This window comes from Mustela erminea, chromosome 14 (assembly GCF_009829155.1).
Source record: "Mustela erminea isolate mMusErm1 chromosome 14, mMusErm1.Pri, whole genome shotgun sequence".
In the NCBI taxonomy this organism is placed as follows: Eukaryota; Metazoa; Chordata; class Mammalia; order Carnivora; family Mustelidae; genus Mustela; species Mustela erminea.
The window spans coordinates 76,654,994-76,670,010 of NC_045627.1; the positions used below are offsets into that span (position 1 = coordinate 76,654,994).

Consider the following 15,017-nt stretch of genomic DNA (forward strand, 5'->3'; position numbering starts at 1 on the left):
TCCCATGCTGTTGTAATTCTTAATTCTCTATATGGACTTCTTTTCTTTTTCTCTCATTGGAAACTGTGTAGGATCTTCTCTGAACTCAGTGTTCTGAATTTCACAGTAACATCCACTGGAGTGAATCTATTTTCATTCATTGTTCTGGCACTTAACTGAAAATTCATGTCTCTCAGATCTGTAAAATTATATTGAATTTTAAGTTCAATGATTTCCTCCCTCTGTTCACTCCAATTATTCAAATGTTGGATACACTCGACCAGCCCTCTAATTTTTGAAAAACTTTCCCATTTCTCATCCTTACATCATTTTTTAACCTAGTCTTGCAGAAAATATTTCAAGTTTATTTTCTATCCTTTCTATGTTGTTTTTCATTTCTGTTACCATATTCTTGATTCCTAAGATTTCGTTTTTGGCACCTTAAGTGTGTTTTAAAAATAGAATGCCATTCTTGTTTCACAGATACTGTATCTTTTATCTGAGAATATTAATGATTATTTTTTTAAGTTTCCTTCTCCCTCTATTCCTATCAAGTGCAATTAATTGTTTCTTCCAAGTTTCTTTTTTGTTCTGCCTTTTCTTTTGGTCTCTATCATTAACTCTTCTCAAATTGTTGATGACCCAGCCTCTCGGATCCCATTTACGAGCGGTGCATGAAGGCACTCAGTGGATGCTCCAAGCACGTGTACAGAGCTTGTCAACTAGAGGCTGCACAGTAGGGCTGTCCAGGTTCCCTTTTCAGTATCTTTAGGTCTTTTCTCTTAGACGACTCAGATTCTCCAGAGAAGACTCTACCTATCTTCTTGGAGGCGGAAGGGGAGGGTGATCAGTTTGATGCTTTCATTCTGGGGGCCAAGAAGAGGATGAGGGTTGGGGATGTGTTCGATATATAAACAATATCTACCTTCACTTTGCTGTGATTTGAAGCTTGGGATCCAGAGCCGATAGCCAAGAAAGAATTCTTGAGATGTCCTCAGTGCTAAAAGGTGGTTTTAGGGGCGCCTGGGTGGCTCAGTGGGTTAAAGCCTCTGCCTTCGGCTCAGGTCATGATTCCGGGGTCCTGGAATCGAGCCCCGCATCGGGCTCTCTGCTCGCAGGGAGTCTGCTTCCCCCTCTCTCTCTGCCTGCCTCTATGCCTACTTGTGGTCTCTGTCAAATAAATAAATAAAATCTTTAAAAAATAAATAAAATAAAAGTTGGTTTTATTAAAGCACAGGGATGGGACCTGTGGGCAGAAAGAGCTGTAGTGGGGTTGTGAGGAATGGCTGATTTTATACTTTGGAGGTGGGGGAAGTAAAGACAAAGGGAGGTTTCCAAAAGGACTTTCACATATAAAAGGAGACTCACAAAATACTGGAGGCCTAGCTATTATTAGGAAAAGGTCATTTATTACTGTTTTGCAAACCCTCAGTCATGAGACCCTTCAGATGTATATCAATGGGCCACATGCTTGGAGGATGATGGCTAGCATGGGGGTAGTGATAAAGAAAGTCTCCAAAGGAACTTTTATATATTAAAAAAGACTTACAGGATCCTCGATGTCCAGCTAAGGTTGCCTTTTGCCCTTAGCCAAGTGTTAATATCACAGCAGCTGAGCTCCCAGGGGAAGGTTGCTCTACTGGTTTCATGGATTTGTCAGTGGGCTGTAGGCAGTAAGAAAATTTATTTTTTTCTTTTGCCTTTGATTCCCACATCAACTTTATCTTCTTCTTCCCTTCCACCCCCTATCAATATGGAGCCTCTGATCTTCCCCAGAATTAGATTCTAATCTGAAACCAGAGTGGAAAAAGGGGAGTCAGCCAATCTTGTGCCTTGGGGATGATCTATCTACTTCTAAACAAGTTTTCAATCCATCCTGCTATTTTTAGTCCCACTTTTACCTCTATTTCCAGAGGTACTTACTGCTACTAATTTCAGAGTCATTGAGGCTCCATAAATGTATGAATATATCACTTTGGATCTTAGTTTTCTTAATTGCTGCCTTAGGATTCAGCTTTCCTAAGGAACTGTATCAGTTATTCCCTTTACCACTACTTTCCAATTCTCAAAATTTTTTTGCCATTTCCTCTCTTAATTTGTTTGTCCTTTTGGGCTTACATACTGAGAAATCTCTTTACTGTAATTCTAGTAGCATTTAGGAAGGAAATGTTGCTAAATTCAATCTATCTATTTAACCAGAAATCTGCCAAACTTTGGAAGTAGGTGTCATCTAACTCTCTCTCCTCTTTGTTCAACTTCATCCAGATTGAGTTTCAGTTTTGTGGATTTTTCTACGTCCTCGCTGATTAAACTTCGTTCAGTAAAGAATTTAACAAACTCATTCACTCTGAAGTGTAATGAGCGATAGAAATTGGTGTGTTCTCTCTCCTAAGGGTATTTTAATTTTTAGCGGGGACTAAATTTCTCATTTGACTCAAGTCAAAGGGATAAGGAAATAAAATCCTAATTGAGGATTTTCAGGTTCCCATATCTAAGTGGCTTAGAGGCTAGAGAAGCCTGTATTATGCTTTTTCAAAACACACTTTGTTTCAGGAGTCCCAACCCTGCCCATGCATAAGGTTGGTGATAATGTTAGTGTCACTACAGACTTTCTAGGATGAGAGGTAAGGGTATCTGCTTAATTATCATTCTAGTCCAACTTGTATGTCTTGGAACCTAGATATCAGAGAGATGAATCATCTTCCTAAATATTGATATTAATCTCGAGCAAAACATTTTTATTACATTCATAATAAGTATACAAAGACAAGCATCATCTAATGCAAACGACTCTAAATAGCCCGCGTTAAACAGACCTTCTTATACAATTAGTGGTTGTAAGGCATTATGAAAATACAAAATACCACATAAATGTATTTATTAGGTCAGGAAGGTAATTATGGTTAATAATATGACTAACCACCTCACGCTGTGTGAATAATAAAAAATACGTCCTCTTGGTTGAAGCAGACACCATTAGCCAGAATTTGGTAAGAAGCACATTTTAATTTTTGGCAAACAGAGAGGATGGCTCCAGCATTCTGGAGATAGGACACACAAAATTAAAGTCACATTTACTTGCCTGCCAGGATATAAGCAACAAAAACAGAGTAAAAAAGATGAGAAAACTATAGTTCCCACTTTACAATGGTTTTACTTATGATTTTTTTACTTTATGATGGTGCAAGGGTGATAGGCATTGAGTAGAAACCATACTCGGAACTGGATCTGTTCCAGGCCAGTGGTATGCCGTGGGCTACTCTCGTGTTGCTGGCCAGCGGCAGCAACCACGGCTCCCAGGGGGGCCACTGGATCACAGGGGTAATCAACTGATGCACTTAAAATCATTGTGTTCCACTTTCAGTTTTCAATGAGGCACATGAGGTATTCAGCACTACTATAAAATAGGCTTTGTGCTAGATGATTCTGAACCATCTGTAGGTTAATGTGTTTGTTCTGAGCGCAATTAGGTAGACAGGTAGACTAAGTTGTGATATTCTGTAGGTGAAGTAGATTAAATGCATTTTGACTTAAGATATTTTCAACTTATGATGGAGTTATGGGGACATAACCCCACTGAAGGTCAGGGAAGATGCATCAAGAGTCCTCCTTGGAGAGCCTGGGTGGCTCAGTGGGTTGAGCACCTGCCTTCAGCTCAGGTCCTGACCCCAGGGTCCTGGGATGGAGCTTTGCTCATCAGGGAGTCTGCTTCTCCCTCTCCCTCTACCCCTGCTGTCTCTCAATCTTTAAAAAAAAAAAAAAAAGTGTTCTCCTTAAACCTTGATTTCTGGCCCTATTCGTTTGTTAAATACTATTTTACTGCTAATAATAATGGTAATAACAAATGCCAGTGTTTTCCGTATGTTAATATACGTCCACACAACCTCATGCGGTAGCTGCTTATTCTCCCTCAATTTCGCAGATGAAGAAACTAAAGCACAAAAGAGATTTAAAAACTTGCCATGGTGAGTGGTAACGCAGGGATTTCCATTCAGACCACCCACCTCCAGAGACCAGCTCTTAACACCACTCCACGCTGCAGCTACTTCTCTGCTTTTTTTCTGTTCAACAAACTCAATTACAAATCCTTTTTATCATCACGGGTTATGCAAAGACTGACTCCACCCTCGCCTGATCAAGAAGTTAACGGTCCTTTTGATACAAGACCAATACTAGCCAAAACAAACACAAAGTTCTCCAGGATATGAGCGTTTTTATAACTTGTATCCACCCAACCTAAACTTTGCTACCGCCATTGTGCTGCTCCAAAGCTCGGTTGATACACTGTTGCACAGTACTTTCCAGAAGCCGCGGCCCAAGGATTTAGATTGTAGCCCCACTTACCGGTGCTGTGCATTGAGCAGAATCCCTTCAGATTCTGTCCCTCACTGTTGTCCAGTATCGTCTGATAAACAGAACAGAAAACACGACCGTGAACCATGCTCTGCACCCACCAGACACGTCACACACCATTGACTGAGCCATCTTCCCATTTGTCCATCTGGGGCTTCCTGTTTTAACGGTGAATAATTAACAATTAATAATGTTAACGAGGATAATGATCTATTTTCCAGGTAGCAAAACTATTTCACCAACATTCGTTGATGCGTTCTAATTCTTAGCATTTCAAGGCACGGATCGTTTTCGATTAGGAACACTGTACTGTTTCTTACCGGCCTCCCCAGTCGGCTCTTAAAAGACGAACCTCTGCACGTTACCCACGAGTAGGGCTACGTTTCCCTACAAAACCCGCCTGTTACTTCCCCCGCAGAAACAAAACCGGGAGGTTGCCGGAGTTTTTCGACCGTGAGGACGACGGTGTCGGAGGCGCCCGGGAGCCGGGAGAGAGCGGCGGCTGCGCCCGTCCGGTTCCCGCCCCCCGCGGGCGCGACCTCCCCGCGCCTCTCCCGCCCCCGCGGCGTGCGGCCCGCGCGCCGCTGGGCAGGCCCGGTCGGGGCCTCCCCGGGCCGCGGCGGCGCCCCCTGCAGGCCGCGGCGGGCAGAGCGGGCGGAAGGAACCCGAGCCGGGCTGCCACCGTGTCCGAACCGGAGCCGCAGCCGCCGCCGCCGCCGCCGGAGCGTCGCGGGGCCCCGAGTCGGAGCCGAACGCCCCGCTCGCCGCCCGCCGCGCCCCAGCGCCTGCCGGAGCCGTCGCCGCGCCGCCCGCGCACCCCCGAAGCGGCCGGGCCCGAGCCCTCCTCGGCCCTCTGCTCGTCCTGCCCGCCCCGCACCGGCCTTCACTCTGGAGCGGCCCCGGCAGCCGCAGCAGGGGCGGCGGCGGCGGATCGAGGAGCTCTCCAGGTCGTCCCGGGAGAGGCTGCTGCAGTCCCGGGACAAGATGTTCTCCAAGTTCACCTCCATCCTGCAGCACGCCGTGGAGGCGGTAAGGCCGCGGGCAGCGGGCTCACGACAGGCCGGGGATGGCGGCGGCCTACGCTCCCTGCGGCCTCGGCCCGGGCCTCGGCGGCCGGGATCCCGCGGCGGGGGGGCGGGGGGGCGGGGGGGGCGGGGGGGGCGGCGGGCAGGTCGGGGCGGGCGCTCCGGGGCGCGGCGGGGCCGTCGGGGCGCCCGGGCCAGGCCCCCTCGGCGCCGTCCTGCCCCGGGCGGCGCGGGCCCCTGTGCGGCTGCGGGAGGGTGGACGGGGGTGCCCGGGCGGGACGCGCGCTCCGGGCCGGCGCGGGGGTCGTCTGCCTGCGGGAGGGGGGACAGGGGCGCGGAGCATCTGGCGGGGCCGCAGGGCGCACCCCGGACTCCGGACCGTTAACCTGCTCCGGGAAAAGGTGGTCAGCGCGGAGCAGGACAAAAGCGACGGCCAGACGTGGCCCGGGCTGGGTTTGGCTCGCGGTCGTGTTGACTGTGGAAGGTGGGGTGGGCAGGAAGGTGCGCCCCGGCTGCGGTCGGAGGGGGCGGCTCTGCAGGACGCTGCCCGCCGGACCCCGTTTCGTAATCCTGCTGGCTTTGCCTCCGCAGGCCTCGAGGCCGAGCTCGGCCGCACCTATTGATTGTTGAGAGACATATGGGAGCTCGGAGGGTCGGGTCGAGCGTGGTCGGGACCCTTCCGAGCCCTCGGCCGGGCGGCGAGACCATCTGTTTCCTTTCTTGCCTTCCCTTCCTGGACTCTCCCCTTTGAGGATTTTAGACACCCGCGTAGAGAGACGTTCAGATACCCAGACTAGCAGAAGACAAGTAACTACAAAGAAAATGCTGTGCGGCTGTTTTCATAAGAAGTCTAGTTTGCTTTACTCAGGGAGAGCTGCCCACGTTGGAAAATGCATCCTGTGAAAGAAACCTGTACTTTGCTAATTTAAAAAATGTCATTCTTTTTCTGTGTTTAGATTGTGTGCTAGGGCACCTTGAAATCCACACAACTTAAACAAAAACAAAAACAAAAACAAACCCCAGCGGCAATAGAACCATTTTTATGGCCAGATAAAAATAAAATGAATTTTTAGAATGAAGAGTGAAAACAAAACTTTAGTACAATGTTTTTTTAAGTGATATGCAGGAAATGCTTAAAAATCATTTAAGCTCTACCACAAGTTCTTGGGAAAACGGGTATCAAATCAAAGAATGTTTTAATGAATGAGGAGCAGTGTTACACATGAAGGAGATGACAGCTTTAGACTTTAGGACAACTTTTAATTTCCCCTTCTTATACAAATTCTACAACTTTATGTTAAAAGAAGTTAACCAAGATTTATAAAAACACTGGCATTTACATTTTATATTATTCCTTAACTTAAATCACCAAGAATCATTTAATTTTAACATTGAGTACAGGTTAATCCTGAGATAATTGGGAATACAAAATATATTACATTGTTTCCATCCTTTACCTATCAGGTTGAGATATACAGAAGTAAGTACTTAGAGAAAGGAAGATAGCTTTCATACTCTCCCAGTAAAGACTCATTTTTATCTTGGGGCTTGTGTTGTCTGTCCTCATTATCTTTTTATAACTATATATGCTAACATCACCCAAACTACCCATGTAAATTGTCTGACTCTGACTCTGTAATATCCAGCTTCTCTACTTGGCTGAGATGAGAAAAAGTGGATTATATTCATCTGGTACTAGTACCTGATCCATAGCATTTAGAAAACCAACGTTTTTATTGGATTAGAGTTAGTGTTTTCAGCTGTGATACCTCCCCGTTTACCTTGATAGGAGGTTAAATTTGGGGAAAAAAAAAAGTTGACTAACTTTTTCCTTTTTACATTCCTCTTGGAAACCAACTCATACATAATGATAAAGAAGCCATTCTTGTGGTATTTAAAGAATGTTTTTGCCTAGCACAGGATTGGTTTCCATTTTTTCAGTTCTATTTATTTTCCTGGTATTTTCTTCTATAAACTGCTTTCATCATTCATCAGTTTCTTTCATTAACTTTTCTCTCTACTCCTTTTAATTTGTGCGCCCAATTAGCATTTTCCTTTTTTCTTTCTTTTTTTTCCCAATTGGCATTTTCTGATATAGTATTGCAGTTAGCCTAATTTGTCTGGATTTTTCAGAGGTGGGGCATTATCCTATGTGCAGGTGCTGACATGACCTTTTTTCAGTGTTGCTGTTTTCAACTACTTTGATATTATCACTTTATAGGTTTTCTTTGTTCAGTTGGTTCAGCCTTCAAATCTTCAAATTTTTTTTAGGGTCGACCGGATAAACATACTCATTTAAATGAGCTTTACATGTAGACTTGTCCTTATTGCTTAATTAATGGTTTCTCCTCACTTCCTGTTTACTAGTACAAGGAAAAAATATATAAGACTTTCAAGATTAGTATTTGAGTGTTACAGAGCTGATACATTATATTTTGAGCTTAGGAGAGAAATTCATATCTTGATCAAAAATAAAAACTGTAATGTAACTCTTGCTTCCCTTTGCAGAAATGAGTCTTCCCTCAGTATAGTAATGACTGGACAGTAAGTTTTGCAGTGATCCATTTTGTTAGCCTGTTGCCACAAGTCATAAGAGTGAAGTCTTATAGTTAATTCCTAGGTTGGACTAGATCATGTTAGCACAGTTTCTCCAAAGTACAAGTAGAGCACTTTCCATCTGGTACAATTAAATATTTGTTGAGGGCCTAGTCCTAGGTCATCTGCCAGGGGCTGGTTCTTTTTAAATTTCAGCCAGTTTCACCCTTTGAGGGCCGATTTATTCCAGGAGGATAAGGGAAGAAAGATTTATCTACTTCTAACAAATTAATTCAATGGAAGTCATCCTTCAGAATTTGAGTCTTTTCTTTTCAAATTATGGTTGAGAGTTGATTGTTGAAACTGGCAATTTTTTAAAAGGTCTTCTGCCCTGGGAATCAAAACCTCAAATCAAACATATACAGTGTTTTCTTAAGTGTATCTTTTCTGATGGGATCTCTGACTTTTCATCCTTTAGTCATTCAGCTAATGTTTTATTGAGACCACCACAAAAGAGTGGCACAGTGTGGAGGAAACAGGGTCCTTGTTCATAATGCTTGTGGTCTAATTGGGGGGACAAAAGAAATACATTAAAAATTAAACTGCACAAGAGTGAGGCCTAGTCCCTAGAGCCATCCAGAACAGGGTTTCAGTCCTGCGGCTGTGTCCCTTCCTTCTACACAGGACAAGTTACTTAATCTTTGTACATTTCAGTTTCCTCATTGTAAAGTGGAAATAATTATACCCACCTTGTGGGCTTATTGTGAAAATTAAAATGAGTTAATACATATGAAGTTAATACATACGAAGTGCCTAGTGCAGTGCCTGGTACATTGTAAGTGCTTCATAAATGTCAACTGTTGTTATTAATTTTTGGATGATTGTTCAGTCATTGAGTTCTGTGGGGGCAAGCAGTTAGGGTTGGGGGACTTGGAGAAGGCCCTCTGGAGGAAGGGGACTTGAGCTGGACTTGAAAGAGGCTGGGCAGATAGGTGGGGTCTTAGGGAAGTTGGAAGGAAATATGTTTGAAGATCAGTGCATGAAATGTTCAAGATACAGGTGAGAGAGAGAGCAGGTGGGGCTTACGTGGCGGACGTGGTATGGCTCTTCTCTGAATTAACTGCTCTAGGTCCTGCTGTGTGGTCGGCCTTCTGGAGAAAGACATTGTGGGTTTCTAGTAAGAAGCAGTGTTTCCCCTTGGGTGAGGCAGTTAACTGGCTTTGGATCTTAATAGGAGTTTGGGGAAAATCGGAGTTTATTGGAAGATCATTTAAGACCCAGTAGGAATTGTCAACTTTGCAGTGCTGTGCCTGGCACATAGCTACTCACTAAATGACAGCAATTTCTGTGTTGTTGGATTATTCACTCGGTGAGTATTACTGAACCCTTACTCTGTGCCATGAGTTGGAAACCAACGGGGAAGTCAGTGATGGAAAAGACAACACGATCCCAGCCCTTTTTGAGTTCACAGACAAGTGGAGGAGATCAGCAATGACAAATGTGGGATAAGGGCTAAGGGAGAGTGAGCAGGGGGGAGGGGGTGCCACAGAGTTTGTGAAAAGAACTGGATCTTCGGCAAGAAGTCTGGCAAGGCTCCCAGAGAGAGCCCTGCCCAAGGTAGGCACTCAGGTCCAGTTTGGGTTGGGAGTGTGATTGCATGCATTTCCAAAAATTTCATTTCGGTTTTGTAAAAACTTAAACGAGAATCCCCTCATGCTGATTCACACACCACCTCATCCTTTTTTTAATTTTTACCCATCGCATGAATGTATATTTTATGCAATGATAAAAACAGGCAATTTGCATGTTAGGATTAGTATGAAAGACAATTTTAGTAGGAAGTTTTGCATAAATAAGGAAGTTTATTCATGTTTGAACAAGATTTTTACTAAGTTGTTAGCAATTTGGAACATCTCACTGTATATTTAAATAGGTTTCTTATTTAAATCAAACTCCTGGAAGAGAGGTATTCACAGGTAAGCAACACCGTCCTGCTTTGAATTGGACTGTAACAGCCAAGGTCCCAACACAAATTCTGTACCATCTCTGACCTAGTGACTTGACTTGGAAATGGAGTTAAGTCCCACAGGTAAAATAATCTGGAGCAAGAATGCTGTAATTCCCTACAGACCAAGGAGATACCCTTGGAAAAATTTAGCAAATCGAAATATTTAGACTTAAGAATTTAGGTACTTTTTTTTTTTAAAACACCAGTCTGCATTTGGGTTTATCCCAATTGTTAATCCATTTAATTATTTAACTCTATAAAGATGGTGTATTAAAAAAAGGTCCAAAAAAACCAAGAGAATTTTGACATATAAGACAATCCTGAAAACAAATAGCTGATAAACAAACAAACAAGCAAAAAACACTTTTTTAACTAAAACTTTTGGGAAGATGGTTCTATCTGCCTAAGGTAACTTCTAATTTTCTTTCTAATTTTTTTCCTCAGTGTCTCCCTAGTAAGTTCTCTGCCCATGTTCTTCTGGAAGGATACTAATCCCAAATGTTCCTAACTCCTTTGTTAAAGATCTTAAAGTCTTTTTAAAAATTTCATAGCACTCCACTTGGAAATGAGGTGGATGCTTAGTATCTCTTAACCCAGTATGATTCAGAGCTGTGCATACAGGTCATGAGAGCTAGCACTGAAGCGTTGGTGATTGCCACCCAGTGTTGAGGTCCACTACTTTCCTAAGGACATTTCATCTGGATTGAAGCACGCAAGATGTCTGTGACCCGTGTTTATAATTTGCCCAGTAGCTTTGAGATTGTTTTATTAGGATTTCAGACTTTGAGGTCTCTCTTTAAGGACACCAAGAAATCAAAATGGAACAGGTAGAAGGATTGGCATAACATGATCTCTCGGATCATCAGTTCAGATGAAGTGTCTGGAAATGAAAGATGACGGTGCCGTGCTTTAGGTTTCCAGAATAGGAACCTGCTTGTTTTTAAGTAAGCTGGGTCAGTTGTGAACTTTCTGACCAAAATTTATAGGGAGTAGTAGGACTGGGGGGAGCATTCTCTCTCTCTCCCTCCCTCTGCTGAAGGAGAAGACAGTGTTGTGGAAGGTGTATCCGGGTCTTTAGCTGTCTGTTTAATACATCTGAAATACCTGGCCGGTTGGCTATGAGATGGCTGAAGGCATAGAATTTTGGTCTTAAAATTTTTGAAGTAAATTTTAAAGCTGAAACGTAAGACATTTTGGCTTTGTGGAATTTAAATTGATAGTGTCTTGTTCCCATAGATATTTTGCTGAAAATATGCACTGCCTAATCCAGGCTTTAAAAAGAAATGGTTTACATCTATATGTCACTGAAAGTAGGGGACAGTTTTAATCAGATTACAGGGTTGACTTTGGTGTATGTTGTTGTAATGGTGACGTGTAACTAATTACATAGCAACTTTTTACTGTTTTGCATTTCAAAGTCCTAGGTACAAAGATCCCCGGTTACTGATAATTTCATTTTACTGATAATTTAAATGGGATTTTGCATCTTTTCATTTAACACTGCTACTTTTGAAACCATATGTAGTTACCAGTTTCGGGGAGGAAGAGAATAGTTCTGGTCCTTGTAGTTTAATAATAATATTGATAAATATCTTTTTCTTCGTTCTTAATAAATCATTTTTACTTTCTTGATTTTGACTCCTTTTGTTTCTCTTCGATATCTGACATATAGAATCAAATTAATGCTCATCCCTTATTTTTATGCCGCTTTTGTATTATTAGTATTAGTATTTGTATTGTATTATTAGTAAGACAAATACAGAGTTATACTTTATGGGAAACATTTAATGCCATTTTCTTAATTGTTGTGGTCTTTTTGTGTGTGTGTGTGTTTGTGTAGCTTGCACCTTCTCTTCCTTTACAAGAAGATTTTGTTTATCACTGGAAGGCAATTACCCATTACTACATAGAGACTTCGGGTAAGAAACAAAGCTAATGTTAATTGAACACAATTTATGAAATACTAAAATCTATTGCAGATTAGTTTTCAAAGTTATTTTATATTTAAATTTATAAACAAGTTATTTTACTTTTAATTTCTTTTTTAGATTCATTTTAAAAACGTTATCTGTTGAGCACCTGCTATGTGCAGGCAGTGTTCCAGGCACTGGGCGATAGAAGAGTAAATCAGACCAAATCCCTGTCCTAATAGAGCTTACATCTTGACAACAGAGAAGCGAGCACTAAATGGACACATCCACATAGTGTGTCAGATGGCAGGTGCTAAGGGGGAAATGAGGCAGGCTAAGGGGATAGAAGCGCACACATGAGGAGAAGGGGGGCAGTTGGCTATTGTAAGTTAGAGAAAGCCTCATGGCCGGAGCAGACTTCTCAGTTGGAATCTGAAGGAAAGAGGAAGCAAGCCTGGGGGGTTGGTTTCAGGAAGAGGACGTAGCGCAGAAGCCCTGGGGCTGGAGCGTCCAGCATGCTTGGCATATTCTAGAAATGCAAGGAAGCCGGTTTGGCTAGAGGAATGTAAACAAGGAGAAAAGTGTGAGGAGGTGACATCAGATGGGAGCTGGGTGCAGTCACAGAGGGCCTTGTAGGCTATCATGAGGGCTTTGGCTCTTACTCTGAGGTGGGAAGCCATAGCAGCCTGTAACGTTATCTGTTTTAAAGGGACCACTTTAGCTTCTGTGAGAAAAAAATTAGATTGGAAGAACGCAGAGGTGAAGCTGTAAACTGTTAGGGGACTATTGCAGTGGTCCAAGCAATGATGGTGGCTCAAACCAGAGTGGAGCTGGTTAGATGAGATTATATTCTAGGTGTATTTTGCAGAAAGCTTTGTTGACAGATTGGATGTTGGGTGTGAGAGACTGAGTCGAGGAAACTCCAAAGTTTTGGACTTAGGCAGTTAGAAAATAGCAAGGCCACTTACCAGGACAGGGAGGCTGCAGGAGGAACAGGTTTATAAGAGTATTCTGGGCATGTTAAATTTGAGATGCCAACTAAAATGTCCAATTGGATGTGGCGAGGAGACAGCTGGAAATAGGAATCTGGAATTTAAGGTGGAGTTCTAAACCAGTGATGTGAAATTGCAGTCATCGTATGTAAGTAGGATTTAAAGCTGTGAGACTAGATGAGATGTTCTAGGGAGTGAGGATGAATGGAAGAGGGTTGTTCAGAAATGGAGCCCTTGGGCCCAATGTTCAGAAACTGGGATGATGAAAACAATAGCAAAGGAAACCACTTTTGCTAGTGGGGTAGAAGACAGCCAAGAGAGAATGGTGTCCCAGAAGCTAGAGGAAGAGGACAGAGAGGGGTTCATTGTGTCCAATGATGCTGATGTCAGGTTAATACTGAGAAAGGATCTTTGGACTTAGCCACAAGGAGCTCAGTAGTGGACTTGGTAAGAACCATTTTAATGGCAAGAAGAGAGAGGATACCTGATCATAGTACATTTAAGAGAAAATGGGCAGAGAACATGTATGGACAGTGCATATGGGCTGCTCTCTTATGTTAGTGGAAAGGGGAGCTGAGAAGTGGAGCATTAAATGCCAGGGAGAGATGTGGCTTCAAGAGAGGGTTTTATTTTATGTAGGTATATATGTGTGTATGTGTGCATGCATCTATTTATTTAATCTCTACACCCAACATGGGGCTTGGACTCAACAACCCTAGATCAAGAGTCATACGGTCTTATTCCTGAGTGAGTCAGGTGCTCCTCAAGAGAGGGCTTTACTTTCTTTCTTTCTTTCTTTTTTTTTAAATGGAAGATATTTCAGTTTGAACTTTGAAGGAATGATCCAGTAGAGAGGGAAAGGTGGACCATTGTTAGCTACGACCATTTCTGAGCAATGCCCCTAAACAGGCGGGGCGGTGGAGTGGAGTGCACAAGTTAGGGCTTAGCCTTGATAGGCAGGTAGATAGTCCATCCATCAAAATAAGGTGTGGAAAGCAGAGCCCAGATGAAGAAGGAGGGTAGATGTGGTCTACAGAGCCTTGAAGAGTTCCGGCTTTCTCAGTGAGTTAGAAGGATGGAGAGTAAGGGAGATGGGAAATAAATTAGGTCAAAGGTTGACAAACTTTCTGTAAAGGGCCAGATAGTAAATATTTTAGTCTCTGTGGGTCCTTTGGCCTCCATTGCAACTGCTCAGTTCTGTTGTGCCAAGGCAGCCATCAACAGCATGTGAAGAATTGTGGTCCTTTGTTCCAATACAGCGTATGGATGTTGAGGGTGGTCTGGCTGCGACATCTGTCATCCCATTGATTGTCAGGGTTGATTCGGCTGATCTGGCTGGCTAGGCGGGAGTCCCCTTCCTCCCTCAGCGCTCCACGTGCATCCCTCCCGCAGCCGTGTGCTTGGTCAAAGAAGACGGCCTTCCCCGATAGAGGAGAGGACCGTTCTGCGGTCAAGGCTATACAAGTAGCTGCGCTCCCGGCCAGAGCCTCCAAACGAGCTGTCACGGTCCAACACAGCATAAACAGGTGGCAAGGCTGGATTTGCCCCATAGGCCCAAGTCTGGCCCCTCCCGAAACAGAATATTCAGGCAGTCTGTCTGGTTGAGGAAGCCGAGGGGTTTGTAGGTGATAATTCCATAAAAGAAAAATTTCTTTATAGTTGTATAATAAGTAAAGATAAGACACAAAAAATGTGTATACCTTTCCATGTAAAACATAATTTCCACCTTCACTTGGAAATTTAGACAGCAGATCTGTGGGAAAGTTTTTTGATAGGAGCTGCCTTTTCCAAATGACTGGTCCTTAGCCCTTGCGAGTTTTTCACTCGTCCATAGCTTTAAGGAAATGCTTTAAAGGAAAGGCTTTTAAGTTCTTCTTTAAATGATTTTTTTGCAGGTTAGTAGAAATAAGTAAGTGCATTCTAATAAAGTATGGGGTGAATGTATGTGTATGTGTCAGGCACAGAGAACGAAGAAGGGAGAAAGAGAAGAAGGTAGAGACCGTAATGTGGGTTTTCCAGGATGAGCAGGAAGTGCCGGACGGAGAAGGAGGACCAAGGCTTTTCCGGTAGAAGGACCGGCATATGCGGGACCTGCGGCAGCTTAGGAGTGAAGGGGGTGGGCGGAAGAAACTCTGCCTCGTCTTCCAGGGAGCTAGGATTTTAATCCTTTCAAGTCACATTTACAATTCATTTGTCTCTCAATTTACAAAGCCTT

General features: G+C 43.4%; 1 protein-coding gene across 1 annotated transcript in view; it reads left to right on the plus strand.

Annotated features, from left to right (window-relative positions):
• The first annotated feature begins 5,089 nt into the window (after window positions 1-5,089).
• FAM160B1 (family with sequence similarity 160 member B1) overlaps window positions 5,090-15,017 on the plus strand; it is a 34,494-nt gene continuing 24,566 nt past the window's right edge. Inside the window, 2 exon segments of the mRNA XM_032313799.1 lie at window positions 5,090-5,361; window positions 11,741-11,819. Of these exon segments, the coding sequence (XP_032169690.1) occupies window positions 5,317-5,361; window positions 11,741-11,819 (124 nt within the window). The 5' untranslated portion in view covers window positions 5,090-5,316.